Raw genomic sequence first — 19,154 nt, forward strand, 5'->3', positions numbered from 1 at the left:
CATTACAGGAATGATCTTAAAATTCCTTTTGGTTTGTCTTATGCCAAAAATTTTCATAACAAAAAATACCCCTCAGCACTGCATCTGCAGAACATATTCTCTCATGAACTGCAATAAGACAACCCTTCCTTAATCCAAGTATCAATCAACTTGTAAGAATATTCAAAGACATTGCACAACTACAATGGTCCATAGCTTAATAACAGCAAAACAGCAATCATTTAAAACTTATTTTTTATTTGAAGCTCTCTGGAAATATTACTGTGATTAATGAGGGAGAAGAGAACATGCTTGCTTCATATTATACTTGTAATGATCATTGGGTACTATGAACTCTCTTTGGATTTAATGGAAGAGTAGTTCTAGGGGTTTGAGAATTTACTCAGATTCAGAAGTTCCGTGTCTGTTTTAGCTGCAACAGAATCCATTAGTAACTGCAACATTCCCTAAAACCACGATTATTTTTTTATACCTATGGGTTAGGCAACAAAGTAAATTTTGAAGAGTTTGTTTATTTAACCATATCATCTACTGGAAAAAATTATTTTGGCAATTTCTGCTCATTCATGCATCAGGTGATGGGACTGTCCCACCAACACACTGTCCACTGGAACTGTTCATGGACAATTCACCCCAGGAAACAAACGGAAGTGTCCATGGTTCTAATCTGCAAGAAACAAAGGCTGGAGTCCCAATGTTTCTGAGCAGAACACCCGTGAGTAAAATGGCCTCAACCATTATCACACCTGCTAATTTCAGTTGACATTTGTAAGGCAGCTTCAGAACCTGGTTTTGAGCAGGGCCCAGTGTCAGCTCACCACTACAGCCCCTCGGGGCATGGACCTGCCCCTGGCTCCACACACAGCTTGGGCACAGGCTCCCCTGGGCCAGGGTTGGCTTTCTGTGAAAGCCCACATTTTCAGATGGTTACAATGATCATTTCCCAGACTAAACAAAGGCCATTTTTATCAACAAAAGGTGAATAAAGGCCCCTTAGGTAGAATGCATTATTTTTTATTAACTGTCAAATTAATCAAGCTGTTGACCCAATGGGATAAGCTTAAATTTAAGCAAATGCTCAAGTGCTTTACAAGAGACAAAGTGAGAGAGAGAGAGCAATGTCTGATGTCTTGACAGATCCAGCTTGAAATGAAAATTAATGTTCTGTTCTAACCTTTGAGACAATTCACTTCCCATTCTAAGGACTGCATGTATCCAAGACAGCAGTTCTTAACAGTCATTCAGAAGTGGTAGCTATTTCCAGCCCTAGGAAAAAGGCAGGAGAGGCACACAGCTGAACTGCCCACCAGAAGATAAAATCTAGTTTAACATAATCATAATAGTGATGATCTTCATTTGAATAAAGCGAAACAGGGACATAATATTTACTCTTGGAATTATTCTGATTTAAATTAAGGATTAATAAAGTTCATTAATTAAGTGCTTAACAGAAATCTATCTGATATTGATAAATCATTTGTTACATTTGCCATGTGTACAATTTTGCTGTGATTTATTTAAATTGATTTCTTTGTGATTTCCCCCCTCTTCCCATTCACCCCAACCGTATTACTCTTATTGCAGCTGCCTGTTATGATACTTTGCTGTCACTGAAGATAGTTATTCAGTTGTTTGCATGAAAAGCAAGAAACAAAAATATAGAGGGAGCTGAGGGAAGTATGTTAGCTCTACTGTTGTCATATGCTAAAAAACTAATAGTATGAAAAATAGAGCTTCTTGTTTATTAACATCCTGAATTTAACTACCATGTTCATAATGTGCTTTGAAAACATCTGGGGCAGTTTTTCTTCAAAACAAAACAAAACCAAAACCACCCCAGTCCTAACAGATTTAAGTAAGAAGCACAGTCTTTAAAAAAAAAAGGGAAAAGACCCACACAGGGTGATGGTTACTTGAAGGCATGGTGAAAGTGAGGCAATGTTACAGAATTTGTAGTGGATGGAAAGGAGCGAGGAAGATGATGCAGCTGGTTTATGGCCATCCCACCAGTTGCTAGCTGAAGACCTTGCTGTTGGCTGAGGCCATTCAGCCTGTGTGATGGTTCTTCTGAGCCAAACGCCATTGTGATGTCCCCAATAGTGTTCTGGTTGTCACCTGGTGGGAGCTGCCAGAAACCCATCACATGAGTGAGATCCATGAAAGGCAGGCTTGCAGTTTCAGCTGCTGCCTCTGTCTCTTTGTGCACTGGGTACTTGTTAGTATCCCCTACAGGCCCTGAGGAAGCTTCTTCCATACTGATTTTGTGGAGAGACTGAGGTTCTGGTAATGGCAGGTCCTCGAGAAGATGCACATTGTAACCTTTAACATCCACTTTTATCGGTAGATTCTTGAGGGATCCTGCTGCAAATGAGGTAGAACTAAGGTCATATTTGTTAGGCTGATGAAGGTGCAGGTTGGTAGGGACAGCTGCTGAACATGGTGTGGGAGGGACAGCTGGGAGACTGTCTGCACAGCCCATCCTTTGCAAGTGAGGAGAAGACTCAAGAGGAAGAGCAGTTTGTAAGCTTGGCTGGGAATGAACATGTGAACAATTGTAATCCTCTGTTTCTGAACTATTCACAATTCCATTCTGCACAGGGACCCTTTCAGGAAGAGGGGACAGCATGCTGGCATCTTCCTTCAGTCTGTATGAAAAGAGCTGGTCAAGGAGACCCACTGAGTCACCATTCTGCAACCTGCTCTTCAGCAGTTCTTGTGGATGGGTCTTCCTAGTATGGCGTGTCAAGTGGTCCTTCCGCCCAAACCTCTGGGCACAGAACTGGCACAGGAAGTCTTTGCAGCCGGTGTGTACCACCATGTGACGTCGCACGTCTTTACGGGTATAGAAGTGACGCTCGCAGTGGTCACACTTATGTTTCTTTTCCTTCATGTTGCCAGCTGGTTTCCCTGCATGACTTTTGAGGTGTTCCAACAGAACCTCGGTACCTCCAAACTCTTGGGCACACACCCTACAGGTGAGGTCCCCGCTGGTGGCAGCATGAAGAGCCAAGTGTCTCTTATAGCCTAGCTTGGTGTTGTACTTCTTGCCACACTCTTCACACTTGAAGGCCATCTTGTTAGGGTCATGAGTCTGAAGGTGATTCTTTAGATGGTCTTTCCTATGAAAGGTCTTTTCACAGTAGCCACACTGGTGAGATTTCTGTGGAGAATGAGTGGCCGAATGCCTAAGAGAAAAAAAAAGCAAAACACACACACAAAAGTTATTTGTGTTTATATTTATTCTAGTACCTTTACTCTTGCAGCCTCAAAACTTGAAAACACTGGAACTACTGAAGGAAGGCATTTTCACAACTTCTCAGGTTATTAGTAAAAGCCTAAATGTTTTGGGGGTGAGGAAGGTGTTAATCATAAAGCATAGAGTAGATTAAAACTGCTCAACATCATCTTTTTGAGTAGCCACCATAATCCAGGGAGACTAATGTTGAAAAAGTTTGAGGACTTTGGCGAGGGGAGAAATTGCAGAGCAACCAATATGATTTATAAAAGCAAGCTCCTTTTATTAGCAATCCAGAGGCACTTATATAGTATACCAGCTTGTTAACTCTTAAGTGGCTTAAACCTATCAAAGCGCATTTCTGCTTCTACATAATTAGAGTACATTGGCAAGCTTCTACTAGTTAGGTTATGATTAAAGAATTCAGCGTTCACCCTCCCTTCTCCTGGTCAGTACATCTTATCTGCACAGCTGCACCTCTTCAAAACTCCCTTTTTGTTCTCAGGCTTGTTTCTCACACAAGGTGCTTTCTCATGCAGGCAATTTCTCACACTAGCTTTTGCTTGCAGGCCTTTTGCTTGTACAGTTCCTTTATTGATCCCATAATTCTATCAATGACCCATGCCCCTGATCCTCTAACCATTCTTCAACAGACTAGTTTTCTCCAAAACTATCAAAACCAGGAATAATAGAAACTGGATCTCAGGGATTAATTGTCACTAGAACACCCCAAAGGAAAAACAAAAAAGATGTCTTCCCCCCCCCCCCCCCCCCAGTAGAAAAGGAATGCCTTCAGAGCTGTACCTGAGCAGTTTATATTTGGAAATGAAGGCTTTTGTGCATCCGTGCTGGGAACACTTGTAGGGACGCTCCCCTTTGTGCGCATAAGTGTGGACTGTGAGCTTGTCAATGGAATCAAATATCTTCCCACAGAGTCGGCAGGGATAATTATCTGGCTGCTTCACTTCTTTTCCCTTCAGCAGTGAAGACCGACCATTTCTCCATTTAGGTATAAACCTTACGAGAGCATCACAAGTGCTTCCTGAGCTGGCACAGCTGAACTTTGCAGCAGAGGAACAGGAAATGGTCCCAAAGCATTGAGTAATGCTTTTGCCTAATGATGCTCCTCTCAGTTTCCCTTTGAGTTTGTTTTTTGCTTTTACAGGTCCCAATTTATTTGGCGGTCTGAACCTTGTAGGAAGGACTCGGTCTTTATGGATGCACTGGTGAGATTCCAGCAGAGCAAAAGTTGCAAAAGTACTTCCACAGCTGGAGCATATCCAAGGGTCTATGGGCTCTTTCTGCAATGAGAACAGAGACAGGTCTTTCTTACCAGCCATTCTAAGGAAAGGTCATATTCTTCTCACTCATCTTCTCCCGGGCTTTTCCAAGACCCATCATTGTCTTTGGTGATATTTACTTCCATGTGCTACCACCCAGTTGTTCGACTGGCAATAGATTCTCTCTAAGAGAACAAACTCAAAGGAAAAGTAAGGTTGGCTAAATACTGATTTACATGTTTTTGTTTAGCATTTACTGTAACAGTCCTGAGTCCCTCACCTTTGATCATCTGTGCTTACTGAATTTCAAAGTCTCTACATTTGTTGCATTTATGAAATTACTCATAAAAGCAGTTCTAAGTTGTACTTTATCTCTGGACTGACATCGTTTATCTGCTATTTCAGCCACACAAAAATGGGATGAGTTTCTGCTCAGAAATGTGGTTTAGCCATACAGATTTCCTTGTGCCTTGGGCCAGCTCTATGCTTTACCACACAGCAATGGCCAATGGCTGCAGGAGAGACCTCCTCACTTAGTTTGACATTTGGCATTAGACTATCATTAACTTAAAAGCCTTTTTTTTTTTTTTTTTTTTTTTTTGCAAACAGTGTATTATTTGGAAGTATTATTTCCATGGAAATAAGAGCTCTACTGGATTCAGCTGAATTCACTTTAAATACTGATATTATAAAAATTCTGATGAAAAACAATTACCAAAAAACTTCGATCACTAATGAAATGTACTTTCAATTAACACATGACCATGTACTTCCTCAATTTCATCTACCTTTTAAGTAAGCTTCTCATAAACTGTCCTTCTTTTCCTTTGCTCTTGGGATAGCTTGCTCTGGAGAGCATGGTGAGGCTGTGCCCACTCCATCTTTATTTTCAGATTGAGCTCTGCTCTCTGCTGAGACTCGTGTCTGATGCTGTGGCTCTCCCACACCTTCCTTCTGGGGTATACTCTGAAGGCCTCACAAGCCTTCATGGAGCATGAATTCCTAGTTCATTTGTATTCCCTGTTTCACATTCCTTCTAGATTAAGTATTGATTTTTCACAGCCATGTTTTCAACACTTAACAAACTTTTGCTATCAGTTTAAGGATTTCTGCTATGATACAGAGGGGAAGTATTTGAATTAGTAGAGAAGGGTTACTGAACAGGACAGACTGAAATAATTAGTGGGTACTCTGGCCAATCAGTCAGAGCAAAAGAAGGGGAAATGGTGAAAGAAGTCTGAGGCTGGACAGCTTGGTTATCCACAGATTAGCACCAATCTTAAGACTTTCCAATAAATCAAGTGGTGCCCCTTACTTCTGACTACATCTGATGGCTCCATTGGATTACAGACATGGGAGAGGAAGAACAACCTCTCTCTGAGTATCTGTTTGGCTAAAATTGCCAAAAGTACTCTATGGCCTACACTTGCATTACTAGAGTTACATGAACAGAGAAAACATGTAAATAAACCATAATATAATATATCTAGTAAAGGCTTCAGTGCAGACTAGGGGTACTTACTGCTACTGGAGGCAAAGGAGACACATCTGATTCTTCTTTAATGAAGACTGCAGAAGCTTCCATAAATTTGGCGTAATCGGCAGCATACCATACTTTCAATTCTGTGTGGGGTTCAATTGGCTGTGAATGGAAAAAACCAACACCTGTTGACTTGTGTCAATTTTCCTAAACCAAAAAACAAGAAAGATAGGTGGGGTAGGGATGTGCAGTGTTTTGTCCTTACCCAAACTGCATTTTTGATTCTCTTCAAATTATTGGTAACTTAGTTTCAAGATTCAAGCACTTTTTGAGCATTACTACCCACCAGGGCTTGACACTTTCTGTTTCTAAAAGCAAAATTGTGTATGCACAGAGATTTGCCGTGGGGGCCCAGTAGCAGGAGGGATGCCTCAATCCTCATGATCTTTGCTCAGCGAGATGTATTTGTCTGTGATGTTCAGACATCCAGCACTCTTTCCAAGCAATATCCCATGCCCATTCCTTGATGTCTGGAAGCCCACTGGGCACAACACTTAACTACGGAGTACATACAAAGGAAAAACGCATCACGCATGCACAAGAGCTTGGATGTCTCCTGGATAGGTCACACTGAGCAGGGGGGCAGAGCTGATCAATACATGGACTGCAAGGCAAATGGGCGCCTTGCCATGCACTGGCTCTAATGTGTCGGGCTTGCTATGAGTGTGCTTTATTGTAACACTGCCCTCCTGCCACTGAAGCCTTCCCCCACAGGATTAAAGGAATTTGTAATCTGCAGTCTCCCATCCAGTCATGCTTGCCCAAATCTCTCCTGGGACTGGACTATGACCTCTTCTGACAAATACCTTCAGTCAATACTACAGCAAATAGAAAAAGAGAGGAGTGATTACACTCACTGGCTAAAGAGCTATTAGTTCTTTAAATGCAAAAGAGAAAACTAAACTTTGGGGTCCTGATTTGTAGGACTCCCTAACGCTGTGCACAATTTTTTTCATCTATAATAAAAACCAACATTACTGCAACAGGGGTAGAGCCAAACTGTACACGTAGTTTTATTTTAACTAAGGTAAACTCATGCCACTGAAAGAAAACCAAACTAGCCAGGAAAGAGAGCAGCTGAGTTTTATTCCAGAAAATGTGACATCATAAAATCCACTTATTTTGTAACATTGGTGTGGGATAAGCATGGCAGGGGAAAGACAACTTAGATTGTGACTGCTGACAGGTGAGAGGTAATTGTGGGTTTAATACTGAAAACTGAATTTTTGAACTGCCAAGCACAAGCCTGCCTGCTAATTACAAATAGTATGGCTTGGGTGTACATTTTGATAACACCTGGCCTAAATATAAATGGTCTGTCCTGAATTCTCCACTCAATTAAAGACATGAGGCAGAGCCATTAACTAGGAGGTTCATCATGTATTGTGAGACAAACATTTGAGGATGTCTTGGGACCTTCACCTGTGACACCTGAGACTGGTACACACAAAAAACTGCACAGCGTAGCACTGTCATGACTTCCTGCCCAGCATTCCTGGACCAGCAGCCATCTCCTTTATGGGAAGCTGAGATGTGGTCAATGTGACTTTTGAGGGAGAGCAAGTGCATCAGTATGTGAAACAGACAAGTAATTCAAAAGCTTTAATCTCATTAAAACTGACATTAAATACCAGTATGCAAATCCACAAGTTGTCTTTTACTCTGTGCCATCAGTGCACCAATAAGAGAACTGCAGCACCCACATGAAACTCTCCTGGGATCAGACCAACAGCAACCATGGATGATTTTTATTTCCTCACAATTCTATACCTTTTAAAGCACTTATTTCTAGGAATTGCAGCCATTAGGTGAGCAAGTAAGCTAATGGTGGTATTAGTATGTCACTTACATGTGTGCTGTAGTTCCATGTCACTGAAATCCAATTTCTTTGTAATAACAGGGGGAAGAGGAGCCAATCCTACTCCCATCTTAATACACTTTGTTAAAAGTATCTCAAGAAAGTATCTTCTTAATCAGCCCTAAGCCAGCCTCACAGCCTGACCAGCAGGGTGTGCATAAGTGTAGCACAAGGCCATTGCTTTCACGGACCACGACAAAATCTGCAGGATGCCACAGTACCCTGAATGATACCGGGACTTCAGAGAAATAAAACCCAAGTAATGCCCTATGACACACAGCACAGCAAAGGTTCCAAGACACGTGCCTCGTACTAGGACACTCTTTGTGTCAGTATACAGGAGACAACTCTCCATTAATGCCAATGTGCAGAGTTCTGCTGAAGTCAGCAGAGAGTTGGTTGAATAGAATTTAAACTACACTGGAAATTTTAAGTTACCAGTTTATAACAAGTACTTCAAAAGTTCATGATTCCCAAATAAAGTATTAGTAATCCTGTCAATTTTGCAAACACATCATGCATTTCAAATTAAATTGAAATCTCAAATGATATGGACTGCATGAGAATCTCAAACACAGTCTAAGTATGTCTCAGAGTAGCACATACTGTTTCAGATTTTGCTTTATTTTCTTAATAATTATTTTAATATTAATCCCCAAACCAACTATACTCCATGCTATTATAAAAGGCTTTTAGGTTATGAAATGTTACTATCTCATCATCAATATACAGTAAATATTTTTCTCACAGTGCAGGTGGAAAAACAAAAATGAAGGAAAAACTGTAAATACTACTATGCCACAGAAATATGTGCCAATCTTGGAAATGAAACTGAAATGCTGGATTTTAGTTCACAGTAACTTCTTTTCACTAATACTCTTTTTTTTAAATGTTGCTCACAATGACACACAAGCATTATGTTCAACACATAGATCTCAGTTTCCCAAGTGTGCAAAAGAGTTATTTCTGGTTAAAACAAACTCTGCCTAAAAAAGTGGCCAAAACAATAAAAACCAATACTGTATGTTCTAGTTTTGTTTATAAACACAGAGTACCTTGTTCTCTCTCTTTAGACAAAGATGCAGTCCAGAATCTCTAACATAAACTTATCATTTCATGGCAACATTGCAGTATTCTAAGTTTTGCAGTCAAGTCTTCAGATTTAATGAGCATGGAAAATTGTACATAAAGATTCACTTAACACCCTGCTCCTGAGCACAGGGTAAGGTGCTCAGAAAACAATATGTATCCAGAAATGTAATAAAAGAGAGGAATTTGTTATTTCCAGAATGAAGTACTGTTGAATGTAATAATGCCAATGTCATCATATAGCTACCTGGGATTGAAGCGTTCAGTTTAAACACTATCATAGGGAATGTTTTTCTGTTTTCCTCTGCTCAGTTTCTTCACTACCCACAACAGCAAGTACACAACACCTTTTCCCAACAAACCCCATACACTGCTTGCTTTACTACGGATTAAATGACATTAAAGGTGGTCTGTACGTAATGATCCCGTTGGCAGAATGTAATCAATCTTTCATTGTAAAAGAGTTAGTCTTTCAGAACCTTTGCCTATAAATTTCCTTTTGGATGACAGGTGAAGCGATGTAGGTTTACCTACCTTAACTGTTGTGAAGTAGACTTCTCCACAGTGCTGATAAGCCACAAGGGTCTGTTCTTCTTGGTTCCGGGCTAGCCGGACAAACATCATCCAGTTTCCACAGTCCTCATTGGGAGTGTCCAGAAAGTATTTCCCTCCATCTTTCAATACCTGAAACAAAGGGGGAGAACAGGAGAACGAACATGATCAAACCAAGTCCTGCATAGAGGCATATTCATTTTCTTTAACTTGCAACCACAGCTATCAGTTATCTACCCTGTCTTGGTCATATGTCCCTTGAAATCATGGTTGTTTCGAAATAGATCACTCTTAATGAACACTGAGTGCAAAATAAAGTGAAGAACAAGTACCTGCTGAGCACCCTGCTACTAAAATAACTGTAGGCCTTTGTATGTATTTCCAGTTTATATTTCATCATTTTTATGTTATATGAAGATAATATTATAAGAACTAAGTGCAGGCAGGTAGAGAGATAAGCTTTATGCCTTAATCTACTTCCTGAACACTTGATAATCTCAAGCTTCAGTGCTGCTACATTTTTCATGGAACAATTGTATAACTTGTATTAATAAGTCCAGAGAGGTAACATACAACATAATGGCATTTTAACAATCTTCTCTTTTTCCCCTTTACAATGCAAAAGTAAATACAAATGAACAATCGTGCCAGAAAGATCTCTTTCTTTTTGCTTTACTTCATTCTTCCCAGATTCCCTTCCAAGAGAATGCCCCTATGAGGCAAAAACTACCAACGTCAAACAAGACAGTTGCTTTTCTGCAATAGTGTCTTGACCATGGACAAAGCTGCACAACAGATGTCAGCACAGCATGTATTTGTTCTACTAACCATGTAACTGAGCAAGTAACTGCAAAAAAAAAAAAAAAGGTGCATTTTCACTGCTTCTGGGAACTCTTTTATCTAACTTCATCATGCTTCCGATGAAAGCACCTGCCTGTTGGACAAGTTTGGTCACATACTCATGCTAGGGAGAAGGCAAGGCAGCTCCTGCTGTCATGTAGGAAATCTGGGACTCTAATCTCCTCTTCTGAAGAAACAGTCCATTCATCAGCCAGAGCTGTGCTTATCACTGTATACTTTTAAGCAAACGGTGCTGACTGATAGAGGATAGGGTGTGGTTTACAATGACTTGGTGAAGAGGAAGGAACTGGGTGCTTAGCTCATCTATCCATTGTTAGAGAAGTACATTTTCTGCATTTGTAATAGTGTCTAATAAAAAGACTGAAGAAATTTAGTTATAGAGAAGAACAAATCCTTTCTGTTGTCCACATGCCACGAAAATCTCATGATGGACAATGTTATTTTCCTGGCAGATGATTCCCATAACTTCCATGTGCAAATGACATTTACAGCAACTACTGAAGCTATTACTTTTGCTCTCAAACAAAAGTTCAGAAATATTTCCTCACAACACAGAGTGTTTTCCAGTCCCAGGCTTCTGGGGAAAGCTCAAATGAAGACAGAGTGTGTCACAGGACAGCTGCTGCTGGTGTCTCTCTATTCAGGGGTGAGAGGGCCTGATATGAAATGCAAACTCTGGAAGAACCGTGACCTGATGGGAAGTCCTGACAGAGGCTGTAGCTTGACCATGGACTCACTGTATGACACAGAGATGTGCTGAGCCCCGACCCCGACAGCAAAATGCAAAGACTGGGGCCCAGAGGATTGTGATCAACTCTCACTCCCAAGGAATTCCTGTGGGAAAGGATGTGCATGTAGCTTTGTCTAAGCTGGGCTAGTCCGGAGAAGTCGCAATTTTTTCTGGATAAAGTACAAATAACAGTGTCATGGTCCGGGTGAGACGGTCAGTACCTACGTGTGCAGCAACAGAAGGTACCAGCCCTAAATAACAATCTGATTAATAAACTGAGCTAGTGCATTGTGTGTCAAAGTCTATATATAAATTAACAATTATTACTCATTAATAACAATAGCAATTAATAATAATTAAGAAGTGTTTCCCTATCCCTGCACTGTTTCTCCTTACTAAGCCTGTGCCTTAGTGCATATTTCTGTCACTCTTGCTAACTCAGTGCACAAATCCTTTTGTGTTATCTGGGAAGAAAGTTCAGTAGCCATGCTCTGTGAAAAGTTTATCAAGAGCCATTAGACTGATAGGCCTAACACCCTGGAAATGGTAAAGCTAGAATGCAGGAATGCAAACTTCTAGAAAACACAATATACAGGAACATTTTGGTACTTCAGGTTATACTGTACTGCTGAATGATGTGATTTACACTCATGCTTACAGATCAAAAGTACAATTAATGAACTAGATCAGATGGCAAATTGACTGATTAAAATACCTAAATATGTATGAACTGCTAAAGACATATATGCACTTCATAGAAAGGCAGTGGGTTTTTACCTGCAGGACTAGCCTGCTCTCATCATAGCAGGTCAGTTTTGTAGACAGTTGACCAACATAAGGACCAAATTGTGTTCTCTTCTGTATTCCTTTCTTTGCAAATACACCAAGGACTGTGAACAAAACAAAGACCAGTCTAATATTAATATAGACATCACAAACTATTTCTTGGATGCTTACAGTTTTGAAAATGGAGATAAACAAAATAGAACACATGGATTCTTTTTCTAGACAAATAAGCTCTGTAAATAATTCTAAGGTGAAGAAACTAAAAAGGATGTAAATAGGTAGCAATTTTTTTTTTTTTTATGGGAACTACATCAAATACAAAAGTGCTGAAAATCCATGACAGGATGTTGAACTGGGTATGCAACACAAACCTGTTGATACTTCTCCATCTACACACTGATGTTACCATAGTCCTCTGCTTTTTGGCATAATTTGGGAGGTTGTTCTCTCCTGATATAAGTGGAGAGAATCTATAAAAACACAGTATTAGCCTTCTTAATCATTCCAGTTATTCTGCTGCCACAATCAATGGAGTGACAGTATAGGCATCTTGTCATTCTTTTTCTGAAAAGCAACCTAGGCAGGACTAATTTTACACAGGTAGCTGTGGGAAATTTGCACGCTAAAAACACCATTCCCTTGTTCACATTTGGGCATTCAAATTGCCTTGCTTTTAGATGGAAACAACAGTCTTTCTATAATATGAATTTAAAATGCTACAAAAGGTAAAAAAGATCCACTGTGATCTTTTGAGTTTGCAATGGGTGGATAAGGGATGTCATTTACCACTTTCTTTCTGACCTTTCATTGAATATTCTTTCCTGTTTTGCATGCTTGGGGAAAAGAGAAAAAAAGTAGTAGTGCATGGCTGTTATTCTTAGATACAAATTCAACATTCATTAAACTTGGATTGACTGAACAGAGCTAACTGGTTGCTCACAGCTAAATGTCACACCAGCTCTGGCTAATGTCCTGCCATCAGTCTATGCATCTGTTACCAGAAATCAGCCATAAAAAACAGTAGCTGACTGTGAGCTTTAGCTGTGCTCAGCTGAAAACAGTCTTCATAATGCTAATGCCCAATGATTATGCCTTGCATTACTCATGAAAACAGGCCAGTGTTTTTGTCTCTTCTTTCTCAAATGTGGGAAAAAGAGTTAAAATACTTACTCTGTTGGTTTCCAGCTCGCAGCTCCAACACTCGCAAAGTGAGGTAGTGAGGTAGGGTGAGACGGGCTCGGCTGGGAATAACCCTATCTTTAGCCCTGATGAGCGGCCCGTGGAGTTTGCATTCTCCTATAAGGCTTTTACCGCAATCCTCACACCCTACAAATCCAGAAAAGGGAACCTGTTACTAAAAATGACATCCTGCCTTCCAATTTAGTCTCTTCTAATTTTGTCGTCTTGAGAACACATCTGGAATTACGAATGCTTTTCTTCACATCAGTGTTCTACATTAGGTAGTGAAAAGATTATCTGCAAGCCAAAACTGAACTAGGAAGGCTTGCAATAACACCTCCAGTTTGTGCATTCTCTCCTGTGCAAATTGGTGGGTCCTGACCTCCAAAGATTTATAAGTATGTTTATTTGGAGGTGTCACAAACTGTGCCTTTCAAGATTAGGATGGGAGCAAAACTGCACCTCACTGCATGCCCAGCTACAAAGCAAGGTGCATATATTTATACAGAAGTGTGGACAAAGTTGTCAGCAATAACCAAGGTAAGGTTGGTCCCTTCCAACCTTACCCATTCTGTGATTATGAAATTATGAAATTTGCAGAGATCCAAGGAATCCGAGAAAAACTTTGTGTCCGCTGCACAGACCATTCTCAGTAGAAGATGAGACCCTCAGTGTACCATGAGAAATGAGTATGATGGGTCCCACAATCACAGCTCAGTTGACAATCATGCAGGGGCAGCCTTCTTGTAGGCTGTGCTGCCTGTGGAAGTAAGAAAAAGGGGCACACCACATCTCCCAGCTGTTGGTTCCCAATAATGACATCTGCAGGCTGAACACAGGGACCATCCAGAGAACTCATTAAAGAGAAATACATGCCTGCAAACTGACTTTCCCCCAGCACTGTGAGATATTTTTGGTTCAGTGCAGCTCAAACTGGTTGCCAGGGAAACCCATACAGAGCAGTGACAAAACTGAGCAATGAGACTTTCCAGCAGAAGGTCATCTCAGCACGAGCATCACACAGGATGATGGGAAAAAGGGGACTTCTCGCACAAAACCTTTTTATAGACAGTAGAAACCAAACCAGTGAGCCAACAATGCTTTACAACTGAGTTAAAAGGAAAAGCTGATATTGGTCATCCATGACTACCTCGTTTTGTTTTCCTTCTGAAAACTCTGCTGAGCAAATCTATTCAGTAAGTGACAATACACAGCAGAGGAGGGGAGCCAGAACAGCCAAGAGAATCCAAGGGAGCAACAGGACACTGTAGCAGAGACTGTGGCAGGAGAGGTGAGGCTGCACCACAGACAGGGACTCATAACCAAGGAGCATAAAGGGCTCAGGAGACACTGCCTGGGGAGACATCAGAGATGGTCTTTGAAAAGGACAGTAGCACCATAAATGTCATGTTCAGGTTACCTCAAAAAGGTTTCTGTTTGTAAACACAAGCAGGCACTTGACTGAAACATGCACCTTGAGACTCTAGTCCAAAATGTCCCCAGATAAGCCTAAAGTACTCCCACCAAGTTCTTTGGGCTCTCCATCAATTCTAACTGAGGAGATAGACTTGTGTGTTGGTCAGGCTGCAGGCACTACAATAGTCAGAATTTTTCAATAATTTGTGGACCCTGTAAGTTTTCTTCTGCCATGGCTGTCAGGCTGCACACCTGCACTGTGAATAGCTGAAAAACATGACTCTTTTTCCTAGTACTACAGATACAGAACATGCCCCTCTACAGCCATCACTTCAAATGCACAAAAACTCCAACAACACAGCTGCCAGGCAGATTTTTCTTGTTATACACTTGTTTATGTACCCAAAAGTCCTTTACAGCTAGGCTGCAAGAAAATAAAAGTATTTCCCTGGTGATTTAACTTAATTGGCTTTTAAATAAATTCACCCTTCTGAGGGCAACAAAATTATGAAGGCTTCCTGAGCTTGCTTAGAATAATAGTGACTTTGTCTCAAGTCAAACAGCTCCTGCATGGCGAGTCATTGTATGCAAACGGCCAAAACACATTACCAAAAGCAAAATGGAGACAAAGAACTGCTGTTAGAGGAAGGATGTGTCTAATCGTAAAGTACACGACCTTATCAATCCATGCCATACCTCTGTGATTCATCACTAGCAAGCTCCTGAGCAAACCTTCTAGCTGCCCCAGGGCAGTGCCCACCTCCAAGGCCCCAGGGTGGGCAGCTCACAGGAAGGCTGGAAAGGGAAAGCAGGGGAAAAACAGTATCTCTTGAACAGCCTCCAAATTCTGCAGTAGTGCTCCATTAGCTAACCTTCCTTGGTCCTCCAGATCCAAGGTATAAGGTCTGAAATGATTCACACCGGGGTACTGGGGAGGCTCTCCTCTAAAACCAGGGACTGCTTTGCATCTGACCAGGTGTTGAGTAAGGACCTCCAAGCTGAGCAGCCCCACAGACAGCTCCCCAGGCAGCACACCTCAGCAGCAGCACAAAGACAGCAGCTAGCCCTGAACAAAATTACCTGCAGAGCTTTCAAGCACCTTGCTAGCAGGCCTGGAATTCTGATCTGGCATAGCTGCCCAACGCCTTGAAATATGAGGCTGGCCCAGCTGGTTAGAGCATGGTGCTAATAACACCAAGGTGGTGGATTCAGTCCCTATACACTTAAGAGTTCAACTTGATCACCATTGTGGGTCGCTTCCAACTCAGAATATTCTGCAATTCTGTGAAATATCCAGAGCTGTCCAATGCTTGCTCTAACATTTTCTATGTTTCATTATACAGGTCATGAAGATAACTAGAATGACTTATTTAATAACAAGCATACTGGAACTACATTCACTACACTGTATTTCTGACCCCACACCAACATGTTAGTACCCTGACTGCAAATTTATTGCATTCTAAAAATTGCCAAGTGTACCAGAACAACAGGATTGGAGTACTGAAAATAGAACAACTTTAGGGGCTACTGTAGGGAACAGGGATCTTTGTAATTTCCCTCCCCAAAACTAACAGTGCAAAACTGTCAAGTTCACATTCTTCCTCAGAGATCATTACAGGCCAAGTCATGATCCTTTGTATTTCAATGCTAAATTACAGATGCCATTGGCAAAGGAATGTACATAGAGCCACAGCACACAGTTTGTAAAGCTCACACAGAATTTTATGCCCCTTTTTAACTTGGCTAATTAAGTAAAATATATTTTTTCAACAACAGCCTCAGAACACACTCTAACCTGTTTTGAAATAGGGTGCCATCCAGCTATGGAAACAACACACACTTTGTCTTATTAGCACTAGAAATGAAATACACTTGGTCAGAAAAATCACTTTCTGCAAAGAAGATTTCTTCTGCTTTTTGTTAGGCATCTTAGTACCTCGATGCTTTTTCAGTTTCCTTGCTCCCTTAAATTGTATTTACACAAACAAAATTAATGGATGTGAGGTCATGTGCAAGCATGCAAGAAAAAGTAAAACTGCCACCATTCGTCTGCTTTGGTGTGATTTAGATGAGTAGGCAACAAAAAGAAATAAATGAGATTTACAGGAGTTACAAGCATTTAAAAAACAGATTGTGTCATTTACTATATCTTTAGAAAAACAATGCTATATTGTCCCCTAGAGGGTACTTCTTCATTCTTCCTCTGTCTTTGCAGTGATTCTGAAAAAATTCCAAATAATGCCTTTTTATCTGTCTGTAGATAAAACTGCACAAGCAAATTGATCTTGTAGCTGTTAGATTTTTATTTTGCTGAACTTCACTGCAGCAGTGGGGAGGCAGGCATACAGAAGAGCCCAGCCCTGGTGCAGATGCAGGCTCTGACTACATTGCAGGTGTGCAACGCCTCAAACACAAGGACGAGGTGCTCACCCCTGCCAACCAGCGCTGGAGGGGCTAAGAGAAGGTACATCTCCCCGACACCCCCAGCTGGTACCCCTGCACCTGAATGCCTCTGCTCCCATTTCTCCCACATATTGGGAGGCATGGCTGGCTCACAAAACTGAGACCCTCTGCCTGCAGAATGCACTCCCACCACATGAGCTGACCAGACACCGGCAGGTGTGTTCCCAAGGAGGAGAATGGGCTGTGAGTGTGGCTCACCTGTACTGTCCTCACCATGCTGGTGCTTCCCCCCAGTCCAGGTCTAGGTGACAGTTCTCCTTTGCTGCAGACTATACAGCCTGGCAGCCTCAGCTGCCAGCCTGCCTCGTCCTCCAGACAGCTCTGAGGCCAGCCACGCTGCACTGGGCCAAGCTCCCGCAGCCAACAGTAGCAAAGCTGGCAAGGCAGCTTGGGCAAGCTGGACTTGAGCACAGTCAACAAACTGGTTTCCAAAACAGCAGCACGGTTGGAGCACTGTGCCACCCCCACAAGCACAAGTCCGGCCTCAGGGAGAGCTCATTAGTGTGGGCAAGGAGCCACCGGCTGCGGTTACACAGAGCCCTGCTGCACAGATAACGGGAGCTATACATAGCCATACTAGGAACTGCAATCACTGTCATGACAGATCACACATGCCACCAGATCCTTAAACAATCAGCAGCAGAACATCACTTTTTAAAACCAGTTTGCTAAAAACTAGATGCCTATCAGGACCTCCTTCCTGCGCTTTCTCCAACCCCCACTCAAGCGAGACTTTACAGTACCTGAACACTTCAGTGGCCCATAAGAAGCCCACAGCACAATTAGGTTCCCTGTGAAGGCAGAGGTAAATCATTCCTTTTCAATTGTCCACTTGGAGCAAATGCACCCTGTGAGAAATGATCAGAGGCTGAGCAGACCTCAGCATTTGCTGTGCTATTTTGCAGCATTAGAATTAGCTCCCATGTGCAGAGGGAACAAAGATCAGTGTACACAGCAGTCCAAATCCTAGCCTAATTACAATCATAAGATTTGCATAGCAAACAACAGTAATTTATCCTGGAGTAAAACTGTAGCGCTCCGCTAGCCTTGTTCAGCTTTCACACAGAGGAACGCTGCAAAAATACCTTCTGTACATTTTCTGTCCGAGGTACATTGCACATGCCAGTCTTGGTTCTTCTTCAGCAAAGGTGCATGAGGATTTCCTGCCTTGAGGTTTGTTCTGCAGCACTCTGTGCTGGAGAAGCTTGAAATCCTTGTTCTACAATTTATTTGGCAAAAAATTCAAAGTACTCAATTAGCAAACATTTAATCACAAGTTATTTTCCCATTATTGTCAGCCACCAACACACATTCCCTCTGTAAAAAACATTTATGAAAGAAGCCTTATATCCCAAGTTTGATGTGCAAAATGAAGCTTTTAACTGATTAATAATTTATTCTATTTATATTGAAGTAAAATAGAGCTTGTTATAATTACCAGAATTCAGAATAATTTTATTCAAATCCCATTAACTTCTGATATTTTGTTATGCTAAATTGTCTACAGATTGATCTTTACTTGTTAACTGCAGTAATTGATCCCTAGTCCAGCATCAAAACAGGTGAACATTTCCTCAATGTCTCCTTTTCATCTTCTATGAAATCTATCCTTTTCTCTTCTATGTCATACACCAAAATCTTCTTGTATTAGCAGAGATATACAACTGTTCAGCTCTGCATGGAAAAAAAGAAAAAATAAATAATCAAGGAACTACACTCCAGGCTGACTTTGAAATCATACTCACTCACCTGCATAAAGACTGAAAACTTGCACTTCTGTGCATGACACTGTATTATATGGGAAGCAGGTGCAGTGTTTTACATAACCCTGCACCCAAAATAACAGCACCCTCACAAGGAAGGAAAAAAAAAAAGCAGATTTACTCCTATGTGCTTGAGAGGGAAACTTTAGATTTCAAGCAGTGAGTTCCCATGTCTTTGACACACAGAAGCCCTGAAGCCTTGCAGTCTCAACCTGGTGGCACCAGCACAGAAACTGTGGACATGCTGCTGGGGCAATATTGGCCCCTTACAAAGGCCTTGTGCTGCCAGGTCAAGGCTTTCTGGTGAGAGGACAGGAGCTCCTGAGACACAGGTGAAGGGTGAGGAGCAGTCCTGGTCCCGTTCAGGCATTAGTGGCACCCTGCACGTAAATGCCTACT

The 19,154-nt window shown here is 41.5% G+C and overlaps 1 protein-coding gene across 7 annotated transcripts in view; it reads right to left on the bottom strand.

Moving 5' to 3' along the window:
- Positions 1-217: 217 nt before the first annotated feature.
- PLAGL1 (PLAG1 like zinc finger 1) overlaps positions 218-19,154 on the bottom strand; it is a 47,001-nt gene continuing 28,064 nt past the window's right edge. For 4 of the 7 annotated variants that reach the window (XM_069010559.1, XM_069010560.1, XM_069010561.1 and 1 more), the window contains 6 exons: positions 13,102-13,257; positions 11,923-12,035; positions 9,537-9,686; positions 6,038-6,157; positions 4,040-4,536; positions 218-3,185 (listed from right to left, as the gene is read on the bottom strand). In XM_069010559.1, the coding sequence (XP_068866660.1) occupies positions 1,910-3,185; positions 4,040-4,536; positions 6,038-6,157; positions 9,537-9,686; positions 11,923-12,035; positions 13,102-13,257 (2,312 nt within the window). In that variant the 3' untranslated portion in view covers positions 218-1,909. Of the gene's footprint in view, positions 3,186-4,039; positions 4,537-6,037; positions 6,158-9,536; positions 9,687-11,922; positions 12,036-13,101; positions 13,258-15,222; positions 15,251-17,190; positions 17,217-17,735; positions 17,803-19,154 lie in introns of those variants that run through there. The other 3 variants (XM_069010563.1, XM_069010565.1, XM_069010562.1) reach the window with 3 other exon arrangements.

This window comes from Aphelocoma coerulescens, chromosome 3 (assembly GCF_041296385.1).
Source record: "Aphelocoma coerulescens isolate FSJ_1873_10779 chromosome 3, UR_Acoe_1.0, whole genome shotgun sequence".
Lineage (NCBI taxonomy): Eukaryota > Metazoa > Chordata > Aves > Passeriformes > Corvidae > Aphelocoma > Aphelocoma coerulescens.